This window comes from Oncorhynchus keta, chromosome 37 (genome assembly GCF_023373465.1).
Source record: "Oncorhynchus keta strain PuntledgeMale-10-30-2019 chromosome 37, Oket_V2, whole genome shotgun sequence".
Taxonomy (NCBI): domain Eukaryota; kingdom Metazoa; phylum Chordata; class Actinopteri; order Salmoniformes; family Salmonidae; genus Oncorhynchus; species Oncorhynchus keta.
Window position 1 is genome coordinate 22,620,973 of NC_068457.1, and position 25,000 is coordinate 22,645,972.

At 41.8% G+C, this 25,000-nt stretch overlaps 1 protein-coding gene across 5 annotated transcripts in view; it reads right to left on the reverse strand.

Annotated features, from left to right (window-relative positions):
• Positions 1-25,000, reverse strand: part of LOC118374172 (interleukin-1 receptor accessory protein-like 1) — a 433,725-nt gene that overhangs the window by 7,948 nt on the left and 400,777 nt on the right. For 3 of the 5 annotated variants that reach the window (XM_052499785.1, XM_052499787.1, XM_052499784.1), the window contains exons 9-10: positions 22,463-22,609; positions 911-1,081 (exon numbers count right to left, since the gene is read on the reverse strand). In XM_052499785.1, coding sequence (XP_052355745.1) covers positions 911-1,081; positions 22,463-22,609 — 318 coding nt within the window. The remainder of the gene's footprint in view (positions 1-910; positions 1,082-22,462; positions 22,610-25,000) is intronic. The other 2 variants (XM_052499788.1, XM_052499786.1) reach the window with 1 other exon arrangement.

A 25,000-nucleotide genomic window follows, 5' to 3' on the forward strand; every position in this document is an offset into this window, starting at 1 on the left:
TTTCTCTCAACTCACCAAAACACCTTTATCTCAGTTTAATATGGGAGTTGTGGCATCAGGAGCAAAGGAGCCTGTCAGTTTACATACTATGTATTACATTATAATAGATGAGTTTCAAACAATTAATTGGCTATGAAGACTACTATTTCAATTGATTACTTTATACTCAAACTTTCAACATAGCATATATTTCAATGAAATAAATAGCTTTATTTGCATAAAAAAAACGTGTTAATTAATTTGCCTATAGACAAATCCATTGACTAATGAGGTCTTAGAGGAGAACAAAAGTCCTTAGAAGGTCTGTATTTTAGCCCTGGGTTTGTGCCACGTATCCCCTATTAACACAGTCCCCCTGACAACACAAACATTTAAGTCAAACTGGCTGTAATCGTAACATCGACACAAACTGAACAATGTGACAGACAAGAATGTGACACAAATGAATAAAAACAAAGAAAGGGATTCCAACTGAGAGTAATGGAACAGTATCAGAGAAGCATTATCCTCCAGTATCATGGCCCTATCACAGGTGCCAAGTGTGAATCTGAATTACAAGCAGTAAACTGCAGTCAACATGCAGAAGTCCCCTTTGATTGGTTGTGAGACAGTGATCATAAAGATATGATTAAGACCGGATCAATGCAATATAATCACAAAGATGATTATTACCCACTAATTACACATTTTCAGCTATACCACAGACAACTCAAACTCAGCGGCTGAACGCCACATGCTGTTATGTTGTAATTAACAGGTTAAAGTGACAGTTCACTGCAAAATCAACGTTTGTCAGTGTTTACAGTGCAAAGTGAGATGGTAGAATGTGTCACGTGATATGTACACAACACAATGACAACATTAGAAACAGAATTAAACAGGAAATAAACCAAAAAGGTACAAAACTTACTTCCGGTTGGGATCAAGTCCCTGTCTGGAATGAACAGTTTATACCCATAATGCCTCTCCAGGACGTCGGGTAGGATCTCCAGGGCGAAGCGTTCCTCCTCACGCGTCTCCTGACTCCACTGGTCCGGGTCCACTTTGGTGTATGACAGATAGGCATCATAGTCCTTATTATCTACAGGAGTAACACACAGACCAGTCTATTACTACACTATAGATACAGACCAGTCTATTACTACACTATAGATACAGACCAGTCTATTACTACACTATAGATACAGACCAGTCTATTACTACACTATAGATACAGACCAGTCTATTACTACACTATAGATACAGACCAGTCTATTACTACACTATAGATACAGACCAGTCTATTACTACACTATAGATACAGACCAGTCTATTACTACACTATAGATACAGACCAGTCTATTACTACACTATAGATACAGACCAGTCTATTACTACACTATAGATACAGACCAGTCTATTACTACACTATAGATACAGACCAGTCCATTACTACACTATAGATACAGACCAGTCCATTACTACACTATAGATACAGACCAGTCCATTACTACACTATAGATACAGACCAGTCACTATAGATACAGACCAGTCTATTACTACACTATAGATACAGACCAGTCTATTACTACACTATAGATACAGACCAGTCCATTACTACTATACTATAGATACAGACCAGTCCATTACTACACTATAGATACAGACCAGTCTATTACTACACTATAGATACAGACCAGTCCATTACTACACTATAGATACAGACCAGTCCATTACTACACTATAGATACAGACCAGTCCATTACTACACTATAGATACAGACCAGTCCATTACTACACTATAGATACAGACCAGTCTATTACTACACTATAGATACAGACCAGTCTATTACTACACTATAGATACAGACCAGTCTATTACTACACACTATAGACACAGACCAGTCCATTACTACACGATAGATACAGACCAGTCTATTACTACACTATAGATACAGACCAGTCCATTACTACACTATAGATACAGACCAGTCCATTACTACACTATAGATACAGACCAGTCCATTACTACACTATAGATACAGACCAGTCCATTACTACACTATAGATACAGACCAGTCCATTACTACACTATAGATACAGACCAGTCTATTACTACACTATAGATACAGACCAGTCTATTACTACACTATAGATGACTACACTATAGATGATACAGACCAGTCTATTACTACACTATAGATACAGACCAGTCTATTACTACACTATAGATACAGACCAGTCCCTTACTACACTATAGATACAGACCAGTCTATTACTACACTATAGATACAGACCAGTCTATTACTACACTATAGATACAGACCAGTCCATTACTACACTATAGATACAGACCAGTATATTACTACACTATAGATACAGACCAGTCTATTACTACACTATAGATACAGACCAGTCCATTACTACACTATAGATACAGACCAGTCCATTACTACACTATAGATACAGACCAGTCCATTACTACACGATAGATACAGACCAGTCTATTACTACACTATAGATACAGACCAGTCCATTACTACACTATAGATACAGACCAGTCCATTACTACACTATAGATACAGACCAGTCCATTACTACACTATAGATACAGACCAGTCTATTACTACACTATAGATGATACAGACCAGTCTATTACTACACTATAGACACAGACCAGTCCATTACTACACGATAGATGATACAGACCAGTCTATTACTACACTATAGATACAGACCAGTCCATTACTACACTATAGATACAGACCAGTCCATTACTACACTATAAATACAGACCAGTCCATTACTACACTATAGATACAGACCAGTCTATTACTACACTATAGATACAGACCAGTCTATTACTACACTATAGATACAGACCAGTCCATTACTACACTATAGATACAGACCAGTCCATTACTACACTATAGATACAGACCAGTCCATTACTACACGATAGATGCAGACCAGTCTATTACTACACTATAGATACAGACCAGTCTATTACTACACTATAGATACAGACCAGTCCATTACTACACTATAGATACAGACCAGTCCATTACTACACTATAGATACAGACCAGTCTATTACTACACGATAGATACAGACCAGTCTATTACTACACTATAGATACAGACCAGTCTATTACTACACGATAGACACAGACCAGTCCATTACTACACGATAGATACAGACCAGTCTATTACTACACTATGGATACAGACCAGTCCATTACTACACTATAGATACAGACCAGTCCATTACTACACGATAGATACAGACCAGTCCACTACTACACTATAGATACAGACCAGTCCATTACTACACTATAGATACAGACCAGTCTATTACTACACTATAGATACAGACCAGTCTATTACTACACTATAGACACAGACCAGTCTATTACTACACTATAGATGATACAGACCAGTCTATTACTACACTATAGATACAGACCAGTCTATTACTACACTATAGATACAGACCAGTCCCTTACTACACTATAGATACAGACCAGTCTATTACTACACTATAGATACAGACCAGTCTATTACTACACTATAGATACAGACCAGTCCATTACTACACTATAGATACAGACCAGTCTATTACTACACTATAGATACAGACCAGTCTATTACTACACTATAGATACAGACCAGTCCATTACTACACTATAGATACAGACCAGTCCATTACTACACTATAGATACAGACCAGTCCATTACTACACGATAGATACAGACCAGTCTATTACTACACTATAGATACAGACCAGTCCATTACTACACTATAGATACAGACCAGTCCATTACTACACTATAGATACAGACCAGTCCATTACTACACTATAGATACAGACCAGTCTATTACTACACTATAGATACAGACCAGTCCATTACTACACTATAGATACAGACCAGTCCATTACTACACTATAGATACAGACCAGTCCATTACTACACTATAGATACAGACCAGTCTATTACTACACTATAGATACAGACCAGTCTATTACTACACTATAGATACAGACCAGTCCATTACTACACTATAGATACAGACCAGTCCATTACTACACTATAGATGATACAGACCAGTCCATTACTACACTATAGATACAGACCAGTCCATTACTACACTATAGATACAGACCAGTCTATTACTACACTATAGATACAGACCAGTCCATTACTACACTATAGATGATACAGACCAGTCCATTACTACACTATAGATACAGACCAGTCTATTACTACACTATAGATGATACAGACCAGTCTATTACTATGCTATAGATACAGACCAGTCTATTACTACACTATAGATACAGACCAGTCCATTACTACACTATAGATACAGACCAGTCTATTACTACACTATAGATACAGACCAGTCCATTACTACACTATAGATGATACAGACCAGTCCATTACTACACTATAGATACAGACCAGTCTATTACTACACGATAGATACAGACCAGTCTATTACTACACTATAGATACAGACCAGTCCATTACTACACTATAGATACAGACCAGTATATTACTACACTATAGATACAGACCAGTCTATTACTACACTATAGACACAGACCAGTCTATTACTACACTATAGATGATACAGACCAGTCTATTACTACACTATAGATACAGACCAGTCCATTACTACACTATAGATACAGACCAGTCTATTACTACACTATAGATACAGACCAGTCCATTACTACACTATAGATGATACAGACCAGTCCATTACTACACTATAGATACAGACCAGTCTATTACTACACGATAGATACAGACCAGTCTATTACTACACTATAGATACAGACCAGTCCATTACTACACTATAGATACAGACCAGTATATTACTACACTATAGATACAGACCAGTCTATTACTACACTATAGACACAGACCAGTCTATTACTACACTATAGATGATACAGACCAGTCTATTACTACACTATAGATACAGACCAGTCTATTACTACACTATAGACACAGACCAGTCTATTACTACACAATAGATGATACAGACCAGTCCATTACTACACTATAGATACAGACCAGTCCATTACTACACTATAGATACAGACCAGTCTATTACTGCACTATAGATGATACAGACCAGTCTATTACTACACTATAGATACAGACCAGTCCATTACTACACTATAGATACAGACCAGTCCATTACTACACTATAGATACAGACCAGTCCATTATTACACTATAGATACAGACCAGTCTATTAATACACTATAGATGATACAGACCAGTCTATTACTACACTATAGATACAGACCAGTCCATTACTACACTATAGATACAGACCAGTCCATTACTACACTATAGATACAGACCAGTCTATTACTACACTATAGATACAGACCAGTCTATTACTACACTATAGATACAGACCAGTCTATTACTACACTATAGACACAGACCAGTCTATTACTACACTATAGATGATACAGACCAGTCTATTACTACACTATAGATGATACAGACCAGTCTATTACTACACTATAGAGGATACAGACCAGTCCATTACTACACTATAGATACAGACCAGTCCATTACTACACGATAGATACAGACCAGTCTATTACTACACTATAGATACAGACCAGTCTATTACTACACTATAGATACAGACCAGTCCATTACTACACTATAGATACAGACCAGTCCATTACTACACTATAGATACAGACCAGTCCATTACTACACGGTAGATACAGACCAGTCTATTACTACACTATAGATACAGACCAGTCCATTACTACACTATAGATACAGACCAGTCTATTACTACACTATAGATACAGACCAGTCTATTACTACACTATAGACACAGACCAGTCTATTACTACACTATAGATGATACAGACCAGTCTATTACTACACTATAGATACAGACCAGTCTATTACTACACTATAGATACAGACCAGTCCATTACTACACTATAGATACTGACCAGTCTATTACTACACTATAGATACAGACCAGTCTATTACTACACTATAGATACAGACCAGTCCATTACTACACTATAGATACAGACCAGTCTATTACTACACTATAGATACAGACCAGTCCATTACTACACTATAGATGATACAGACCAGTCCATTACTACACTATAGATACAGACCAGTCTATTACTACACGATAGATACAGACCAGTCTATTACTACACTATAGATACAGACCAGTCTATTACTACACGATAGACACAGACCAGTCCATTACTACACGATAGATACAGACCAGTCTATTACTACACTATGGATACAGACCAGTCCATTACTACACTATAGATACAGACCAGTCCATTACTACACGATAGATACAGACCAGTCCACTACTACACTATAGATACAGACCAGTCCATTACTACACTATAGATACAGACCAGTCTATTACTACACTATAGATACAGACCAGTCTATTACTACACTATAGACACAGACCAGTCTATTACTACACTATAGATGATACAGACCAGTCTATTACTACACTATAGATACAGACCAGTCTATTACTACACTATAGATACAGACCAGTCCCTTACTACACTATAGATACAGACCAGTCTATTACTACACTATAGATACAGACCAGTCTATTACTACACTATAGATACAGACCAGTCCATTACTACACTATAGATACAGACCAGTCTATTACTACACTATAGATACAGACCAGTCTATTACTACACTATAGATACAGACCAGTCCATTACTACACTATAGATACAGACCAGTCCATTACTACACTATAGATACAGACCAGTCCATTACTACACGATAGATACAGACCAGTCTATTACTACACTATAGATACAGACCAGTCCATTACTACACTATAGATACAGACCAGTCCATTACTACACTATAGATACAGACCAGTCCATTACTACACTATAGATACAGACCAGTCTATTACTACACTATAGATACAGACCAGTCCATTACTACACTATAGATACAGACCAGTCCATTACTACACTATAGATACAGACCAGTCCATTACTACACTATAGATACAGACCAGTCTATTACTACACTATAGATACAGACCAGTCTATTACTACACTATAGATACAGACCAGTCCATTACTACACTATAGATACAGACCAGTCCATTACTACACTATAGATGATACAGACCAGTCCATTACTACACTATAGATACAGACCAGTCCATTACTACACTATAGATACAGACCAGTCTATTACTACACTATAGATACAGACCAGTCTATTACTACACTATAGATACAGACCAGTCTATTACTACACTATAGACACAGACCAGTCTATTACTACACTATAGATGATACAGACCAGTCTATTACTATACTATAGATACAGACCAGTCTATTACTACACTATAGATACAGACAAGTCTATTACTACACTATAGATACAGACCAATATATTACTACACTATAGATGATACAGACCAGTCTATTACTACACTATAGACACAGATCAGTCTATTACTACACTATAGATGATACAGACCAGTCTATTACTATACTATAGATACAGACCAGTCTATTACTACACTATAGATACAGACAAGTCTATTACTACACTATAGATACAGACCAGTCCATTACTACACTATAGATACAGACCAGTCTATTACTACACTATAGATACAGACCAGTCCATTACTACACTATAGATGATACAGACCAGTCCATTACTACACTATAGATACAGACCAGTCTATTACTACACTATAGATGATACAGACCAGTCTATTACTATGCTATAGATACAGACCAGTCTATTACTACACTATAGATACAGACCAGTCCATTACTACACTATAGATACAGACCAGTCTATTACTACACTATAGATACAGACCAGTCCATTACTACACTATAGATGATACAGACCAGTCCATTACTACACTATAGATACAGACCAGTCTATTACTACACTATAGATACAGACCAGTCCATTACTACACTATAGATACAGACCAGTATATTACTACACTATAGATACAGACCAGTCTATTACTACACTATAGACACAGACCAGTCTATTACTACACTATAGATGATACAGACCAGTCTATTACTACACTATAGATACAGACCAGTCCATTACTACACTATAGATACAGACCAGTCTATTACTACACTATAGATACAGACCAGTCCATTACTACACTATAGATGATACAGACCAGTCCATTACTACACTATAGATACAGACCAGTCTATTACTACACTATAGATACAGACCAGTCTATTACTACACTATAGATACAGACCAGTCCATTACTACACTATAGATACAGACCAGTATATTACTACACTATAGATACAGACCAGTCTATTACTACACTATAGACACAGACCAGTCTATTACTACACTATAGATGATACAGACCAGTCTATTACTACACTATAGATACAGACCAGTCTATTACTACACTATAGACACAGACCAGTCTATTACTACACAATAGATGATACAGACCAGTCCATTACTACACTATAGATACAGACCAGTCCATTACTACACTATAGATACAGACCAGTCTATTACTGCACTATAGATGATACAGACCAGTCTATTACTACACTATAGATACAGACCAGTCCATTACTACACTATAGATACAGACCAGTCCATTACTACACTATAGATACAGACCAGTCCATTATTACACTATAGATACAGACCAGTCTATTAATACACTATAGATGATACAGACCAGTCTATTACTACACTATAGATACAGACCAGTCCATTACTACACTATAGATACAGACCAGTCCATTACTACACTATAGATACAGACCAGTCTATTACTACACTATAGATACAGACCAGTCTATTACTACACTATAGATACAGACCAGTCTATTACTACACTATAGACACAGACCAGTCTATTACTACACTATAGATGATACAGACCAGTCTATTACTACACTATAGATGATACAGACCAGTCTATTACTACACTATAGAGGATACAGACCAGTCCATTACTACACTATAGATACAGACCAGTCCATTAGTCTACTACACGATAGATACAGACCAGTCTATTACTACACTATATATACAGACCAGTCTATTACTACACTATAGATACAGACCAGTCCATTACTACACTATAGATACAGACCAGTCCATTACTACACTATAGATACAGACCAGTCCATTACTACACGGTAGATACAGACCAGTCTATTACTACACTATAGATACAGACCAGTCCATTACTACACTATAGATACAGACCAGTCTATTACTACACTATAGATACAGACCAGTCTATTACTACACTATAGACACAGACCAGTCTATTACTACACTATAGATGATACAGACCAGTCTATTACTACACTATAGATACAGACCAGTCTATTACTACACTATAGATACAGACCAGTCCATTACTACACTATAGATACAGACCAGTCTATTACTACACTATAGATACAGACCAGTCTATTACTACACTATAGATACAGACCAGTCCATTACTACACTATAGATACAGACCAGTCTATTACTACACTATAGATACAGACCAGTCCATTACTACACTATAGATGATACAGACCAGTCTATTACTACACTATAGATACAGACCAGTCTATTACTACACTATAGATACAGACCAGTCTATTACTACACTATAGACACATACCAGTCTATTACTACACTATAGATGATACAGACCAGTCTATTACTACACTATAGATGATACAGACCAGTCTATTACTACACTATAGAGGATACAGACCAGTCTATTACTACACTATAGAGGATACAGACCAGTCCATTACTACACTATAGATACAGACCAGTCCATTACTACACTATAGATACAGACCAGTCCATTACTACACTATAGATACAGACCAGTCCATTACTACACTGTAGAGGATACAGAACAGTCCATAACTACACTATAGAGAATATTAGTAACACACAGACCAGTCCATTACTATACTATAGAGGATATTAGTAACACACAGACCAGTCTATTACTACACTATAGAGGTTACAGACCAGTCCATTACTACACTACAGAGGATACAGACCAGTCCATTACTACACGATAGAGGATACAGACCAGTCTATTACTACACTATAGAGGATAGAGACCAGTCTTCTACTATACTATAGAGGATACAGACCAGTCCATTACTACACTATAGAGGATACAGACCAGTCTATTACTATACTATAGAGGATACAGACCAGTCTATTACTACACTATAGAGGATAGAGACCAGTCTTCTACTATACTATAGAGGATACAGACCAGTCCATTACTACACTGTAGAGGATACAGAACAGTCTATTACTACACTATAGAGGATACAGACCAGTCCATAACTACACTATAGAGAATATTAGTAACACACAGACCAGTCCATTACTACACTATAGAGGATATTAGTTACACACACACAGCAGTCTATGACTATACTATAGAGGATATTAGAGACATACAGACCTGTCCATTACGACACTATAGAGGATATTAGTAACACACAGACCTATCCATGACTACACTATAGAGGATACAGACCAGTCTATTACTACACTATAGAGAATATTAGTAACACACAGACCTATCCATGACTACACTATAGAGGATACAGACCAGTCTATTACTACACCATAGAGAATATTAGTAACACACAGACCTATCCATGACTACACTATAGAGGATACAGACCAGTCTATTACTACACTATAGAGGATATTAGTAAAACACAGACCAGTCTATTACTACACGATAGAGGATACAGACCAGTCTATTACTACACTATAGAGGATACAGACCAGTCCATTACCACACTATAGAGGATATTAGTAACACACAGACCAGTCTATTACTACACTATATAGGATACAGACCAGTCTATTACTACACTATAGAGGATACAGACCAGTCTATTACTACACTATAGAGGCTATTAGTGACACACAGACCTATCCATGACTACACTATAGAGGATACAGACCAGTCCATTACTACACTATAGAGGATACAGACCAGTCTATTACTTCACTATAGAGGATATTAGTAACACACAGACCAGTCTATGACTACACTACAGAGGATATTAGTGACATACAGACCAGTCCATTACTACACTATGGAGTATATTAGTAAAACACAGACCAGTCCATTACTACACTATAGAGGATACAGACCAGTCCATTACTACACTATAGAGGATACAGACCAGTCTATGACTACACTACAGAGGATATTGGTAACACAATTAATAATACACAGACCAGTCTATTACTACACTATAGAGGATACAGACCAGTCCATTACTACACTATAGAGGATACAGACCAGTCCATGACTACACTATAGAGGATACAGACCAGTCCATTACTACACTATAGAGGATACACACCAGTCCAGTACTACACTATAGAGGATACAGACCAGTCCATTACTACACTATAGAGGATACAGACCAGTCCATTACTACAATATAGAGGATATTAGTAACACACAGACCAGTATATTACTACACTATAGAAGATACAGACAAGTCTATTACTACACTATAGAGGATACAGACCAGTCTATTACTACACTATAGAGGATAAAGACCAGTCTATTACTACACTATAGAGGATACAGACCAGTCCATTACCACACTATAGAAGATATTTGTAACACACAGACCAGTCTATTACTACACTATAGAGGATACAGACCAGTCCATTACTACACTATAGAGGATACAGACCAGTCTATTACTACACTATAGAGGATACAGATCAGTCTATTACTACACTATAGAGGATACAGACCAGTCTATTACTACACTATAGAGGCTATTAGTAAAACACAGACCAGTCTATGACTACACTACAGAGGATATTAGTGACATACAGACCAGTCCATTACTACACTATGGAGTATATTAGTAAAACACAGACCAGTCTATGACTACACTACAGAGGATATTAGTGACATACAGACCAGTCCATTACTACACTATGGAGTATATTAGTAACACACAGACCAGTCCATTACTACACTATAGAGGATACAGACCAGTCTATTACTACACTATAGAGGATACAGACCAGTCTATTACTTCACTATAGAGGATATTAGTAAAACACAGACCAGTCTATGACTACACTACAGAGGATATTAGTGACACACAGACCAGTCCATTACTACACTATAGAGGATACAGACCAGTCCATTACTACACAATAGAGGATACAGACCAGTCCATTACTACACTATAGAGGATACAGACCAGTCCATTGCTACACTATAGAGAATATTAACCTTATGTTATATGTGTTGAATTTGTCAGCCACCGCAGACTCAATAGGGCTTCAGACTCAATAGGGCTTCAGACTCAATAGGGCTTCAGACTCAATAGGGCTTCAGACTCAATAGGGCTTCAGACTCAATAGGGCTTCAGACTATTGGGCTTCAGACTCAATAGGGCTTCAGACGCAATAGGGCTTCAGACTATTGGGCTTCTGTCTCAACAGAGCTTCAAACTCAATAGGGCTTCAGAGTCAATAGTACTTCAGAGTCAATAGGGCATCAGAGTCAATAGGGATTCAGACTCAATAGGGTTTCTGACTCAATAGGGCTTTAGACTCAATAGGGCTTCAGACTCAATAGGGCTTCTGACTCAATAGGGCTTCAGACTCAATAGCGCTTCAGACGCAATAGTACTTCAGACTCTATTAGGCTTCAGATTATATTGGGCTTCAAGAGTCAATAGGGCTTCAGAATCAATAGGGCTTCAGAGTCAATAGGGCTTCAGAGTCAATAGGGCTTCTGTCTCAACAGGGCTTCAAACTCAATAGGGCTTCAGAGTCAATAGTACTTCAGAGTCAATAGGGTATCAGAGTCAATAGGGATTCAGACTCAATAGGGTTTCTGACTCAATAGGGCTTCAGACTCAATAGTGCTTCAGACTCAATAGGGCTTCTGACTCAATAGGGCTTCAGACTCAATAGCGCTTTAGACGCAATAGTACTTCAGACTCTATTAGGCTTCAGATTATATTGGGCTTCAGACTCTTTTGGGCTTCAGATTCTATTGTGCTTCAGACTCTTTTGGGCTTCAGATTCTATTGGGCTTCAGACTCTATTGGGCTTCAGATTCAATATGGCTTCAGACACAATAGTGATTCAGACTCTATTGGGCTTCAGAGTCAATAGGGCTTCAGAGTCAATAGGGATTCAGAGTCAATAGGGCTTCAGAGTCAATAGGGCTTCAGAGTCAATAGGGATTCAGACTCAATAGGGATTCAGACTCAATAGGGTTTCTGACTCAATAGGGCTTCAGACTCAATAGGGCTTCAGACTCAATAGGGCTTCAGACTCAATAGCGCTTCAGACGCAATAGTACTTCAGACTCTATTAGGCTTCAGATTATATTGGGCTTCAAGAGTCAATAGGGCTTCAGAATCAATAGTACTTCAGAGTCAATAGGGCTTCAGAGTCAATAGGGCTTCTGTCTCAACAGGGCTTCAAACTCAATAGGGCTTCAGAGTCAATAGTACTTCAGAGTCAATAGGGTATCAGAGTCAATAGGGATTCAGACTCAATAGGGTTTCTGACTCAATAGGGCTTCAGACTCAATAGTGCTTCAGACTCAATAGGGCTTCTGACTCAATAGGGCTTCAGACTCAATAGCGCTTCAGACGCAATAGTACTTCAGACTCTATTAGGCTTCAGATTATATTGGGCTTCAGACTCTTTTGGGCTTCAGATTCTATTGTGCTTCAGACTCTTTTGGGCTTCAGATTCTATTGGGCTTCAGACTCTATTGGGCTTCAGATTCAATATGGCTTCAGACACAATAGTGATTCAGACTCTATTGGGCTTCAGAGTCAATAGGGCTTCAGAGTCAATAGGGATTCAGAGTCAATAGGGCTTCAGAGTCAATAGGGCTTCAGAGTCAATAGGGATTCAGACTCAATAGGGATTCAGACTCAATAGGGTTTCTGACTCAATAGGGCTTCAGACTCAATAGGGCTTCAGACTCAATAGGGTTTCTGAATCAATAGGGCTTCAGACTCAATAGCGCTTCAGATGCAATAGTACTTCAGACTCTATTAGGCTTCAGATTATATTGGGCTTCAGACTCTTTTGGGCTTCAGATTCTATTGGGTTTCAGACTCTATTGGGCTTCAGATTCAATATGGCTTCAAACACAATAGTGATTCAGATTCTATTGGGCTTCAAGAGTCAATAGGGCTTCAGAGTCAATAGGGCTTCAGAGTCAATAGGCCTTCAGAGTCAATAGGCCTTCAGAGTCAATAGGCCTTCAGAGTCAATAGGCCTTCAGAGTCAATAGGGCTTCAGAATCAATAGGGCTTCAGAGTGAATAGGCCTTCAGAGTCAATAGGGCTTCAGAGTCAATAGGCCTTCAGAGTCAATAGGGCTTCAGAGTCAATAGGCCTTCAGAATCAATAGGGCTTCAGAGTCAATAGGGCTTCAGAGTCAATAGGGCTTCAGAATCAATAGAGCTTCAGAGTCAATAGGGTTTCTGACTCAATAGGGCTTCAGACTCAATAGGGCTTCAGACTCAATAGGGTTTCTGAATCAATAGGGCTTCAGACTCAATAGCGCTTCAGATGCAATAGTACTTCAGACTCTATTAGGCTTCAGATTATATTGGGCTTCAGACTCTTTTGGGCTTCAGATTCTATTGGGTTTCAGACTCTATTGGGCTTCAGATTCAATATGGCTTCAAACACAATAGTGATTCAGATTCTATTGGGCTTCAAGAGTCAATAGGGCTTCAGAGTCAATAGGGCTTCAGAGTCAATAGGCCTTCAGAGTCAATAGGCCTTCAGAGTCAATAGGCCTTCAGAGTCAATAGGCCTTCAGAGTCAATAGGGCTTCAGAATCAATAGGGCTTCAGAGTGAATAGGCCTTCAGAGTCAATAGGGCTTCAGAGTCAATAGGCCTTCAGAGTCAATAGGGCTTCAGAGTCAATAGGCCTTCAGAATCAATAGGGCTTCAGAGTCAATAGGGCTTCAGAGTCAATAGGGCTTCAGAATCAATAGGGCTTCAGAGTCAATAGGGCTTCAGAGTCAATAGGGCTTCAGAATCAATAGGGCTTCAGAGTCAATAGGGCTTCAGAATCAATAGGGCTTCAGAGTCAATAGGGCTTCAGAGTCAATAGGGCTTCAGAGTCAATAGGGCTTCAGAATCAATAGGGCTTCAGAGTCAATAGGGCTTCAGAGTCAATAGGGCTTCAGAATCAATAGGGCTTCAGAGTCAATAGGGCTTCAGAATCAATAGGCCTTCAGAGTCAATAGGGCTTCAGAGTCAATAGGGCTTCAGAATCAATAGGCCTTCAGAGTCAATAGGCCTTCAGAGTCAATAGGGCTTCAGAGTCAATAGGGCTTCTGTCTCAACAGGGCTTCAAACTCAATAGGGCTTCAGAGTCAATAGTACTTCAGAGTCAATAGGGTATCAGAGTCAATAGGGATTCAGACTCAATAGGGTTTCTGACTCAATAGGGCTTCAGACTCAATAGTGCTTCAGACTCAATAGGGCTTCTGACTCAATAGGGCTTCAGACTCAATAGCGCTTCAGACGCAATAGTACTTCAGACTCTATTAGGCTTCAGATTATATTGGGCTTCAGACTCTTTGGGCTTCAGATTCTATTGTGCTTCAGACTCTTTTGGGCTTCAGATTCTATTGGGCTTCAGACTCTATTGGGCTTCAGATTCAATATGGCTTCAGACACAATAGTGATTCAGACTCTATTGGGCTTCAGAGTCAATAGGGCTTCAGAGTCAATAGGGATTCAGAGTCAATAGGGCTTCAGAGTCAATAGGGCTTCAGAGTCAATAGGGATTCAGACTCAATAGGGATTCAGACTCAATAGGGTTTCTGACTCAATAGGGCTTCAGACTCAATAGGGCTTCAGACTCAATAGGGTTTCTGAATCAATAGGGCTTCAGACTCAATAGCGCTTCAGATGCAATAGTACTTCAGACTCTATTAGGCTTCAGATTATATTGGGCTTCAGACTCTTTTGGGCTTCAGATTCTATTGGGTTTCAGACTCTATTGGGCTTCAGATTCAATATGGCTTCAAACACAATAGTGATTCAGATTCTATTGGGCTTCAAGAGTCAATAGGGCTTCAGAGTCAATAGGGCTTCAGAGTCAATAGGCCTTCAGAGTCAATAGGCCTTCAGAGTCAATAGGCCTTCAGAGTCAATAGGCCTTCAGAGTCAATAGGGCTTCAGAATCAATAGGGCTTCAGAGTGAATAGGCCTTCAGAGTCAATAGGGCTTCAGAGTCAATAGGCCTTCAGAGTCAATAGGGCTTCAGAGTCAATAGGCCTTCAGAATCAATAGGGCTTCAGAGTCAATAGGGCTTCAGAGTCAATAGGGCTTCAGAATCAATAGGGCTTCAGAGTCAATAGGGCTTCAGAGTCAATAGGGCTTCAGAATCAATAGGGCTTCAGAGTCAATAGGGCTTCAGAATCAATAGGGCTTCAGAGTCAATAGGCCTTCAGAGTCAATAGGGCTTCAGAGTCAATAGGGCTTCAGACTCAATAGGGCTTCAGAGTCAATAGGCCTTCAGAGTCAATAGGCCTTCAGAGTCAATAGGGCTTCAGAGTCAATAGGGCTTCAGAGTCAATAGGGCTTCAGAATCAATAGGCCTTCAGAGTCAATAGGGCTTCAGAGTCAATAGGGCTTCAGAATCAATAGGCCTTCAGAGTCAATAGGCCTTCAGAGTCAATAGGGCTTCAGAGTCAATAGGACTTCAGAGTCAATAGCGCTTCATAGTCAATAGGCCTTCAGAGTCAATAGGGCATCAGAGTCAATAGGACTTCAGAGTCAATAGGGCTTCAGAGTCAATAGGCCTTCAGAGTCAATAGAGCTTCAGAGTCAATAGGGCTTCAGAATCAATAGGGCTTCAGAGTAAATAGGCCTTCAGAGTCAATAGAGCTTCAGAGTCAATAGGGCTTCAGAATCAATAGGGCTTCAGAGTAAATAGGCCTTCAGAATCAATAGTCCTTCAGAGTCAATGGGGCTTCAGAGTCAATAGGCCTTCAGAGTCAATAGGGCATCAGAGTCAATAGGGCTTTTGTCTCAACAGGGCTTCTGACCCAATAGGGCTTCTGGACTTCTCATGTCTGCATTGGTTATTTTTCATTTTCACATGACACACACATCACACATCACACACCACAACAACCCATGCCATCATAAGTAGGGCAACTTTCATTGGTCTGTTTCTCCTGGTCAGGTCACATGGTCAGGGATCGATAACCATGGCAGCTTTGCAGTCTATCAACGTGGTGAAGAGGTGCAGTATTTTAGCTCTCTCTGCATAGCAGAACAGCAGGAAGTAACATGACACCTGTGTCACTCTGACTGACCTTACTGCCAGCTTCCACTCCTCTGGGTACATTTTATTACAATCCAGACTCTTTTGCCAAACAATGTCACTGTGTTCACTGTGACTCGGCTGAGGTAGGAAACTGAACGCTTCCCTAGGCACAAAATGGCTCCGACCCATCCTTTATCCGCACGGCAGCCAGGCACATGAAGAATATGATTGATGCTGAATTTGAAAGGATTAAACGGCGAGGAGAAAAGCCCAACATGGGAGGTGATAGCGGTAATGTTTCCCCCGTGCAGGAGAGAGAGGAGAGGAGCGGCTCCGGCCTCGGCGCACTTCAACGAGACACAAAGCAGGAAATCTGTTGCGGCAACGAGCCAGAGGAAGTGGAATTAAGGGAGAGACACAAGAGAAGAGACGGATTCCCCAGGGATTAGAGACAACACAGGTCTCTCTCTCTCTCTCTCTCTCTCTCTCTCTCTCTCTCTCTCTCTCTCTCTCTCTCTCTCTCTCTCTCTCTCTCTCTCTCTCTCTCTCTCTCTCTCTCTCTCTCTCTCTCTCTCTCTCAGGTAAACTCATTAGAGAGGGGTTTAAAACCTCTCTTATTACCACAGGTAAAGGGATAATCCAAACACTACCTGCTGAAGGGGAGCTGTTAGACCAGGATGGGCTTCTGACAACACAAAGAGGAGAGGAGAGGAGGGGAGGGGAGGAGAGGAGAGGAGAGGAGAGGAGGGAGGGGGCTTCAGGGGCTTCAGGAGGGAGAGGGGAGGAGGGGAGGGGAGGGGAGGAGAGGAGAGGAGAGGAGAGGAGAGGAGAGGAGAGGAGAGGAGAGGAGAGGAGAGGAGAGGAGAGGAGAGGAGAGGAGAGGAGGAGGAGAAGGAGAGGAGATGAAGAGAGGAGATGAGGAGATATGAGGAGGAGGAGAGGAGAGGAGAGGAGAGGAGAGGAGAGGAGGGAAGAGGAGAGGAGGAGAGGAGGAGAGGAGGAGAGGAGGAGGGGAGAGGAGAGGAGGAAAGGAGAGGAAGAGAGGTGGGGAAAGGAGAGGAGAGGAGGAGCGATGAGGAAGAGAGGAGGAGAAAGGAGAGGAGGAGAGGAGGGGAGGAGGAGAGGGAGAGGAGATGAAGAGAGGAGAGGAGGAGAGGAGGAGAGGAGGCGAGGAGAGGAAGAGAGGAGGGGAAGAGAGGTGGAGAAAGGAGAGGAGGAGTGATGAGGAAGAGAGGTGGGGAAAGGAGAGGAGGAGAGGAGGGGAGGAGGAGAGGGAGAGGAGATGAAGAGGAGAGGAGAGGAGGAGTGATGAGGAAGAGAGGTGGGGAAAGGAGAGGAGGAGATATGATGAGGAGGAGAGGAGAGGAGAGGAGATAAGAGGAGAGGAGAGGAGGAGAGGAGAGGAGAGGAGAGGAGAGGAAGAGAGGTGGGGAAAGGAGAGGAGAGGAGGAGAGGAGAGGAGAGGAGAGGAGAGGAGAGGAGGAGTGATGAGGAAGAGAGGAGGAGAAAGGAGAGGAGGAGATATGAGGAGGAGAGGAGGGGAGGAGGGGATAGAAGGGGATAAGAGAAGTGAGGAGAGGAGGGGAGTGGACAGGAAGAGAGGAAGAGAGGAGGAGAGGAGAGGAGAGATGAAGCGAGGAAGAGATGAGTGGAGGAGAGGAGAGGAGAGGAGAGGAGGAGGGGAGGAGGAGAAGGAGAGGAGATGAAGAGAGGAGAGGAGGAGAGGAGGCGAGGAGAGGAAGAGAGGAGGGGAAGAGAGGTGGAGAAAGGAGAGGAGAGGAGGAGCGATGAGGAAGAGAGGTGGCTCCAGCCCATCCTTTATCGCACGGCAATAGGCTGAAGAATATGATTGATGCTGAATTTGAAAGGATTAAACGGCGAGAAAAAGGCCCAACATAGGAAGTATTAGCTTGTTTCCCCGTGCAGAGAGAGAGAAGGCGCTCTCCCGGCCTCAGCCTTCAACGAGACACAAAGCAGAAATCTCAACAGGCAGAGGAAGTGGAATTAAGGGAAGACACAGAGAAGAGACGGATTCCCCAGGGACTAGAGACAGCACAGGTCTCTCTCTCTCTCTCTCTCTCTCTCTCTCTCTCCTCTCTCTCTCTCTCTCTCTCTCTCTCTCTCTCTCTCTCTCTCTCTCTCTCAGGGAAAGGAGAGGAGAGGAGGAGTGATGAGGAAGAGAGGTGGGGAAAGGAGATGAGGATATATGAGGAGGAGGAGAGGAGAGGAGAGGAGAGGAGATGAGAGGAGAGGAGATGAGAGGAGGGAAGAGGAGAGGAGAGGAGGAGAGGAGGAGAGGAGGGGAGAGTAGAGGAGGAGAGGAGAGGAAGAGAGGTGGGGAAAGGAGAGGAGAGGAGGAGCGATGAGGAGGAGAGGAGGAGAAAGGAGAGGAGGAGAGGAGGAGAGGAGGAGAGGGAGAGGAGATGAAGAGAGGAGAGGAGGAGAGGTGTAGAGGAGGAGAGGAGGAGAGGAGGAGAGGAGGCGAGGAGAGGAAGAGAGGAGGGGAAGAGAGGTGGAGAAAGGAGAGGAGGAGCGATGAGGAAGAGAGGTGGGGAAAGGAGAGGAGAGGGGGAGTGATGAGGAAGAGAGGTGGGGAAAGGAGAGGAGGAGATATGAGGAGGAGGAGAGGAGAGGAGAGGAGGGAAGAGGAGAGGAGAGGAGAGGAGGAGAGGAGAGGAGAGGAGAGGAGAGGACAGGAGAGGAGAGGAGAGGAGAGGAAGAGAGGTGGGGAAAGGAGAGGAGAGGAGGAGTGATGAGGAAGAGAGGAGGAGAAAGGAGAGGAGGAGATATGAGGAGGAGAGGAGGGGAGGAGGGGATAGAAGGGGATAAGAGAAGTGAGGAGAGGAGGGGAGTGGACAGGAAGAGAGGAAGAGAGGAGGAGAGGAGAGGAGAGATGAAGCGAGGAAGAGATGAGTGGAAGAGAGGAGAGGAGAGGAGAGGAGAGGAGAGGAGAGGAGAGGAGAGGAGAGGGAACAAGAAAAGAGTAGAGAAGAGAGGAGAGAAGTGGAGAGACCAGGAGGAATCTGAACCTATATAAACATCTCTTTCTATACAGTAATGTGCAAGGTCCCCTTTAAGAGAGAAACGCATGTTGGTAGATCAGAATCTATTTCAGTTGAATTGAATCACTCATATCTGAGTGGTTACTGTGTGAGGGAGTGAGAGAGAGAGTAAGAGAGAGTGAGAGAGAGAGAGAGAGAGAGAGAGAGAGAGAGAGAGAGAGAGAGAGAGAGAGAGAGAGAGAGAGAGAGAGAGAGAGAGAGATAGATATAGATGAGTTATAGAGAGAGAGATAGAGAGCAGGTATGGGTGAGATTCGGAGGTAGAATAACCAGTGACTCCTTCCTCTCCCTCCTCTCCTTCCTCTCCCTCCTCTCCTTCCTCTCCCTCCTCTCCTTTCTCTCTGAGGTCCAATGAGGCGAACTTAAGAGGGCTGAGAAGGGGAAGTGTTTTCGTTGCGTGTTCCACCACCCTCAGCATCTATCCCTCCCACTCTCTGACACACACATAGCGTACATCCATCCATAGCTGTGGCTGCATACTGGCAGGCCCACAGAGAGTGAGAGAACCTTTGAACTCGCTATTAAAAAAATGTTCAGGGACTTTGAGCAGGAACCTCTGGGCTCCTTCCGCATGGTTCTGGATAGAACGCAACCTACATCGTCGGCCGTGAAAGCTAAGAAACTGCAGGAAGAGTTGGGCCCATTAGCATTCCTACATAAATTAAGTTTATAATAAGACATAAGGTATTTGTTATCTTTATGTTAAGGCATTGCTCATCCCTAAGCGATGATCAAGTTCAACCTACTGCATGATTTAAATAAAGTCAAAGTTAAATCATATACAGTATTAAATGCTAATGAGGGTTATGTTCATGTCACAACTCGGCAAGCTCACGCATCTGTAAAGGGTGTGTGGTCGTTATGCAAGACAACCCCGACAAACACCCATACGAACGGAGACTTAAAACCACTTTGAACCGAACCCGATCATTCTGGTGCTGTCAGTCAGACAGAGAAGAGAGAGGAGAAAAAAGGATTTTCCTGAATGGCTTGTGATGGTGATGAAGTAGAAGTCCTTGTGGCCAATGAAAGAAGAGCGTGAGGGGTGAGGGGGGAATACAATCCAGGGAAGGAGTAATCACCCAGTCCTGAGCGTTAAAGAGAAAGTATGTGTCTCTCCCTCGTCTCTCCTGGGAGCCACGGCCATGGGCAACACTATGTGGCTTATTGAAACTGATCCCTTTAAACAGAGAGCAAATTGAAAATCTCTTTCTCTCTCCTCTCTGCTCACTCGGGTGGCGCAATTAAAGGAGACAATTGCTGTTTAGTATTAGGTTTAAGGCTCTGGCTCTCTTTTCTCTCCTCTGCGGCGCCTTGAATCCATCTATTACTTCAAAGCCCCCCACTTCTGTCCCAAAGCCCAACACAGTACAGGCCTGGTAATGACTTTCATAGACGTGTCTGATGCCAACCATCCAGGCAATGTGATTGGTGGAAAACGGAGGGCTGGGGGAGGAAAAGAGCAAAGCGGAGGCAACCTTTCTCGGCTAATGACACTCTCCAGTCTCCACACAGCGTCCTTCAGACACCCCAAAAGTCATCTTGTTCACTGATTCATTGTAGCCCTAGCCCTCCACTTGAAAGACTCATTAAGGGAAATCAAATGAATCCGCCAGACCAGATTGATGAATACTCCTCCTTAACTCATTTATAGAAAAACACATTTTCCTACTTTTATAATGAAATGAAATCCTCTTTCGAGCAATGTCTCAAACAAAATATTATGTGAAGCCACATGAAGCAAGACAGATAGACAGTCTAAATGTCCTGAGTATTACCCTAGTTACCGAAACAAGTTGTTTGTCATCTAGACCTACGCTCTAGATGACAAAGGTGCTACATAGATCCTAAAAGGGTTCCTCCTGGAATCAAAAAAGGGTTCTACATGGAACCAAAAAGGGTTTTCCTATGGGGACACTTGAAGAACCCTTTTAGGACCCTTTTTTCTAAGAGTGCACTGTAGACTTCATCCTGGGTTTATAATGAGTGTTGTTGGTCCCAGTGTGAGTTGAGAGTATCTCACCTCCGTCGATGTCCTCGCTGCCAAAATGGTTCCTGTAGAAGAGCATGAGCTCCATCTTGTAGCACTTGTAGAGGGTCACGAGGCAGATCAACAACAACAAGATGGCCCCCAAGCCTCCCGCCAGCTCCACTGTGTACATAAGCTCTGCTGTGAGAGAAGGGAGGAGGAGAGAGGGGGGAGAGAAAAAGAGGAAGAAAAAGAAAAAAGAGATAGAGAAGACAATAATGTTTACTTCACTAAACTTTCTTTATCAAATCCAAAAAGCAAGCACACTCACCAAATACATCCTCAAACACAGCATGGTGTCACTGCTTATGGTCTCTGGATACTTCATTAGCACAGAAGCTACATAACATGATTTAGAACATAAGGGAGATCGAGCCAGACTCCAGCTAGCTTCTAGCATGCTAACAGGGTTCCTAGCTACCACTCCCATTGATTCACCTTCAACTATGCTTATGCTTAGCTAAGCTAAGCTAACCAACCCAAATGTTGGGTCACTGAGTCCTAGTTCATCAACTATTCTATAGGTAGCCCCCCCACTAAAACAATAATACTTTGCGTGAACTACTTCTCCTAAGACAGACTCTATTTGGTGATTAGACCTCAGCAACGCACCAGCCCAGGTCAGCCATAGCCTGAAGGCCCCAGCTATAGCACACGACTGGCCAGGGACTGATGGTGACCTCCCGTTGACAAGGGAAGCTCCATTAAAGGTGTAACACTGTAAGGGCACCAAACCAAGCAAGCCAAGTCATTAGAGCAGGAATATAATGTAGACTGACACAAGGCTGTGTCCCACATGGCAACCTATTCCCTATGTAGTGCACTACCTTTGACCAGGGCCTATAGGGCTTTGGTCAAAAGTCATGACCTATGTGAGGAAGAGGGCGCCATTTGAGACATAGCCTCGGAGAGAGGTGGAGCGAACTCTTTTACCCCCTCAGCCATCCATCACCCTCCCAGAGCTGACAGGATCTCCCAGGACCATCAACAGTAAACTCCATGAAACACTGATCTCAGTAAATACACCCCACCACAACTCTGTCCGTCTGAAAGCCTGAGTGTCGAGGTAACTCAGGCACAATGCTATCCTTCCCAGGTTCCATTTAGAATCCTGTAGTACTGTACATTGAGGCTGTGGCAGTGTATGGTAGTGGAGTGGCTTCAGGCTGTAGGTTTAGTGGAGGGGTGTGCACTGCAAGGCTCTGGTTCTGCTGATTTCCGTCCTTATCTCTTAACTAGGGACTGAGTTCTACTGCCAGTTGTGTGGACTCCTAACATGAAAGCTGTCTACTAAATTGATACATTTTCAGGTCAATGTGTCGTGTTTTCCTAAGTTCTGGGGGATCAAACCCTTTTGGTTTCAATAAGAAAGCAAGGAGCCATGGTCGGCAAATCATCACGCTTCAACGCTTTTTAGGCCATAAGATCTACATTTTTCTGAGACATAACAAGGACAATGATGTTTTCATCTCAGCCTATAACCACAAGGACCTGAAGAGACGTTCGCTAGCCAAACAGTACACCACAACAATACACAGAGATACAGTTATTATTCTGGTCCCTAGAAGCAGTTGAGATTCTTTTCATCTTGTTGTCTCAAATCCCCCTTCTTTTAAAGACTCCTTCTGCGAATATCTATAGCAATGGCCTTTCATTTCAAAGATACATTTAAGCTTTAAAACATTCACTGGACTGAGACATCCATCTCTGTAAACCACCCAGGGCTGTGAACATGAGACCCATCAAGATATTTTATAATAAGAATAAGAGATAACGACCCAGGTCACAAGCTGATCCATTTTCATCATTTGAACGCTGCAGAAGTGTTGTTTGGTGTGAGACAGCCATCAGTGGTAAGCCAGAAGTGTTTTGGTGTGAGACAGCCATCCGTGGTAAGCCAGAAGTGTTTTGGTGTGAGACAGCCATCAGTGGTAAGCCAGAAGTGTTTTGGTGTGAGACAGCCATCCGTGGTAAGTCAGAAGTGTTTTGGTGTTAGTCAGCCATAGGGCTGTGGCGGTCATGAAATGTTGAAAGCTGGTGATTGTCAAGCAAATAACTGTCATTCTCACGGTAATTGACCGTTAATTAAAATAAACACATTTAGCATCTCCTGGCTCCCACACAGCCTACAAGCCACTGATGCAGATCATTGGAACATCTACATTTAAAAAAGTTTAATAAATCCATATAATATAGCCTACACATTCACAATAAACCCATTATTTATTTTAGACAGGTTTAAAGAAGCATGATATGGGGAAAATGTATATTTGAGAAGAACTGAATAGCAGACTCTGAGTTGTCCTTGTGTTTAGCCCTGATCTGGCTATGCCAAATGGCTGTGAGCTACACTAGTTAAGATTTGCTTAGAATTCTGTGGCATTATTTTATAGCATGAAGAATACAATTGAACATAGCTGAATAAAATAGAAAATATATTTTCTCCAAATGATTTGAGGGAGTGCTCACATGCGGCTATTCTGTGTGGAGGTTCACAAAGAAACAGGAACTCCTACAGTATCTGCTTAATTT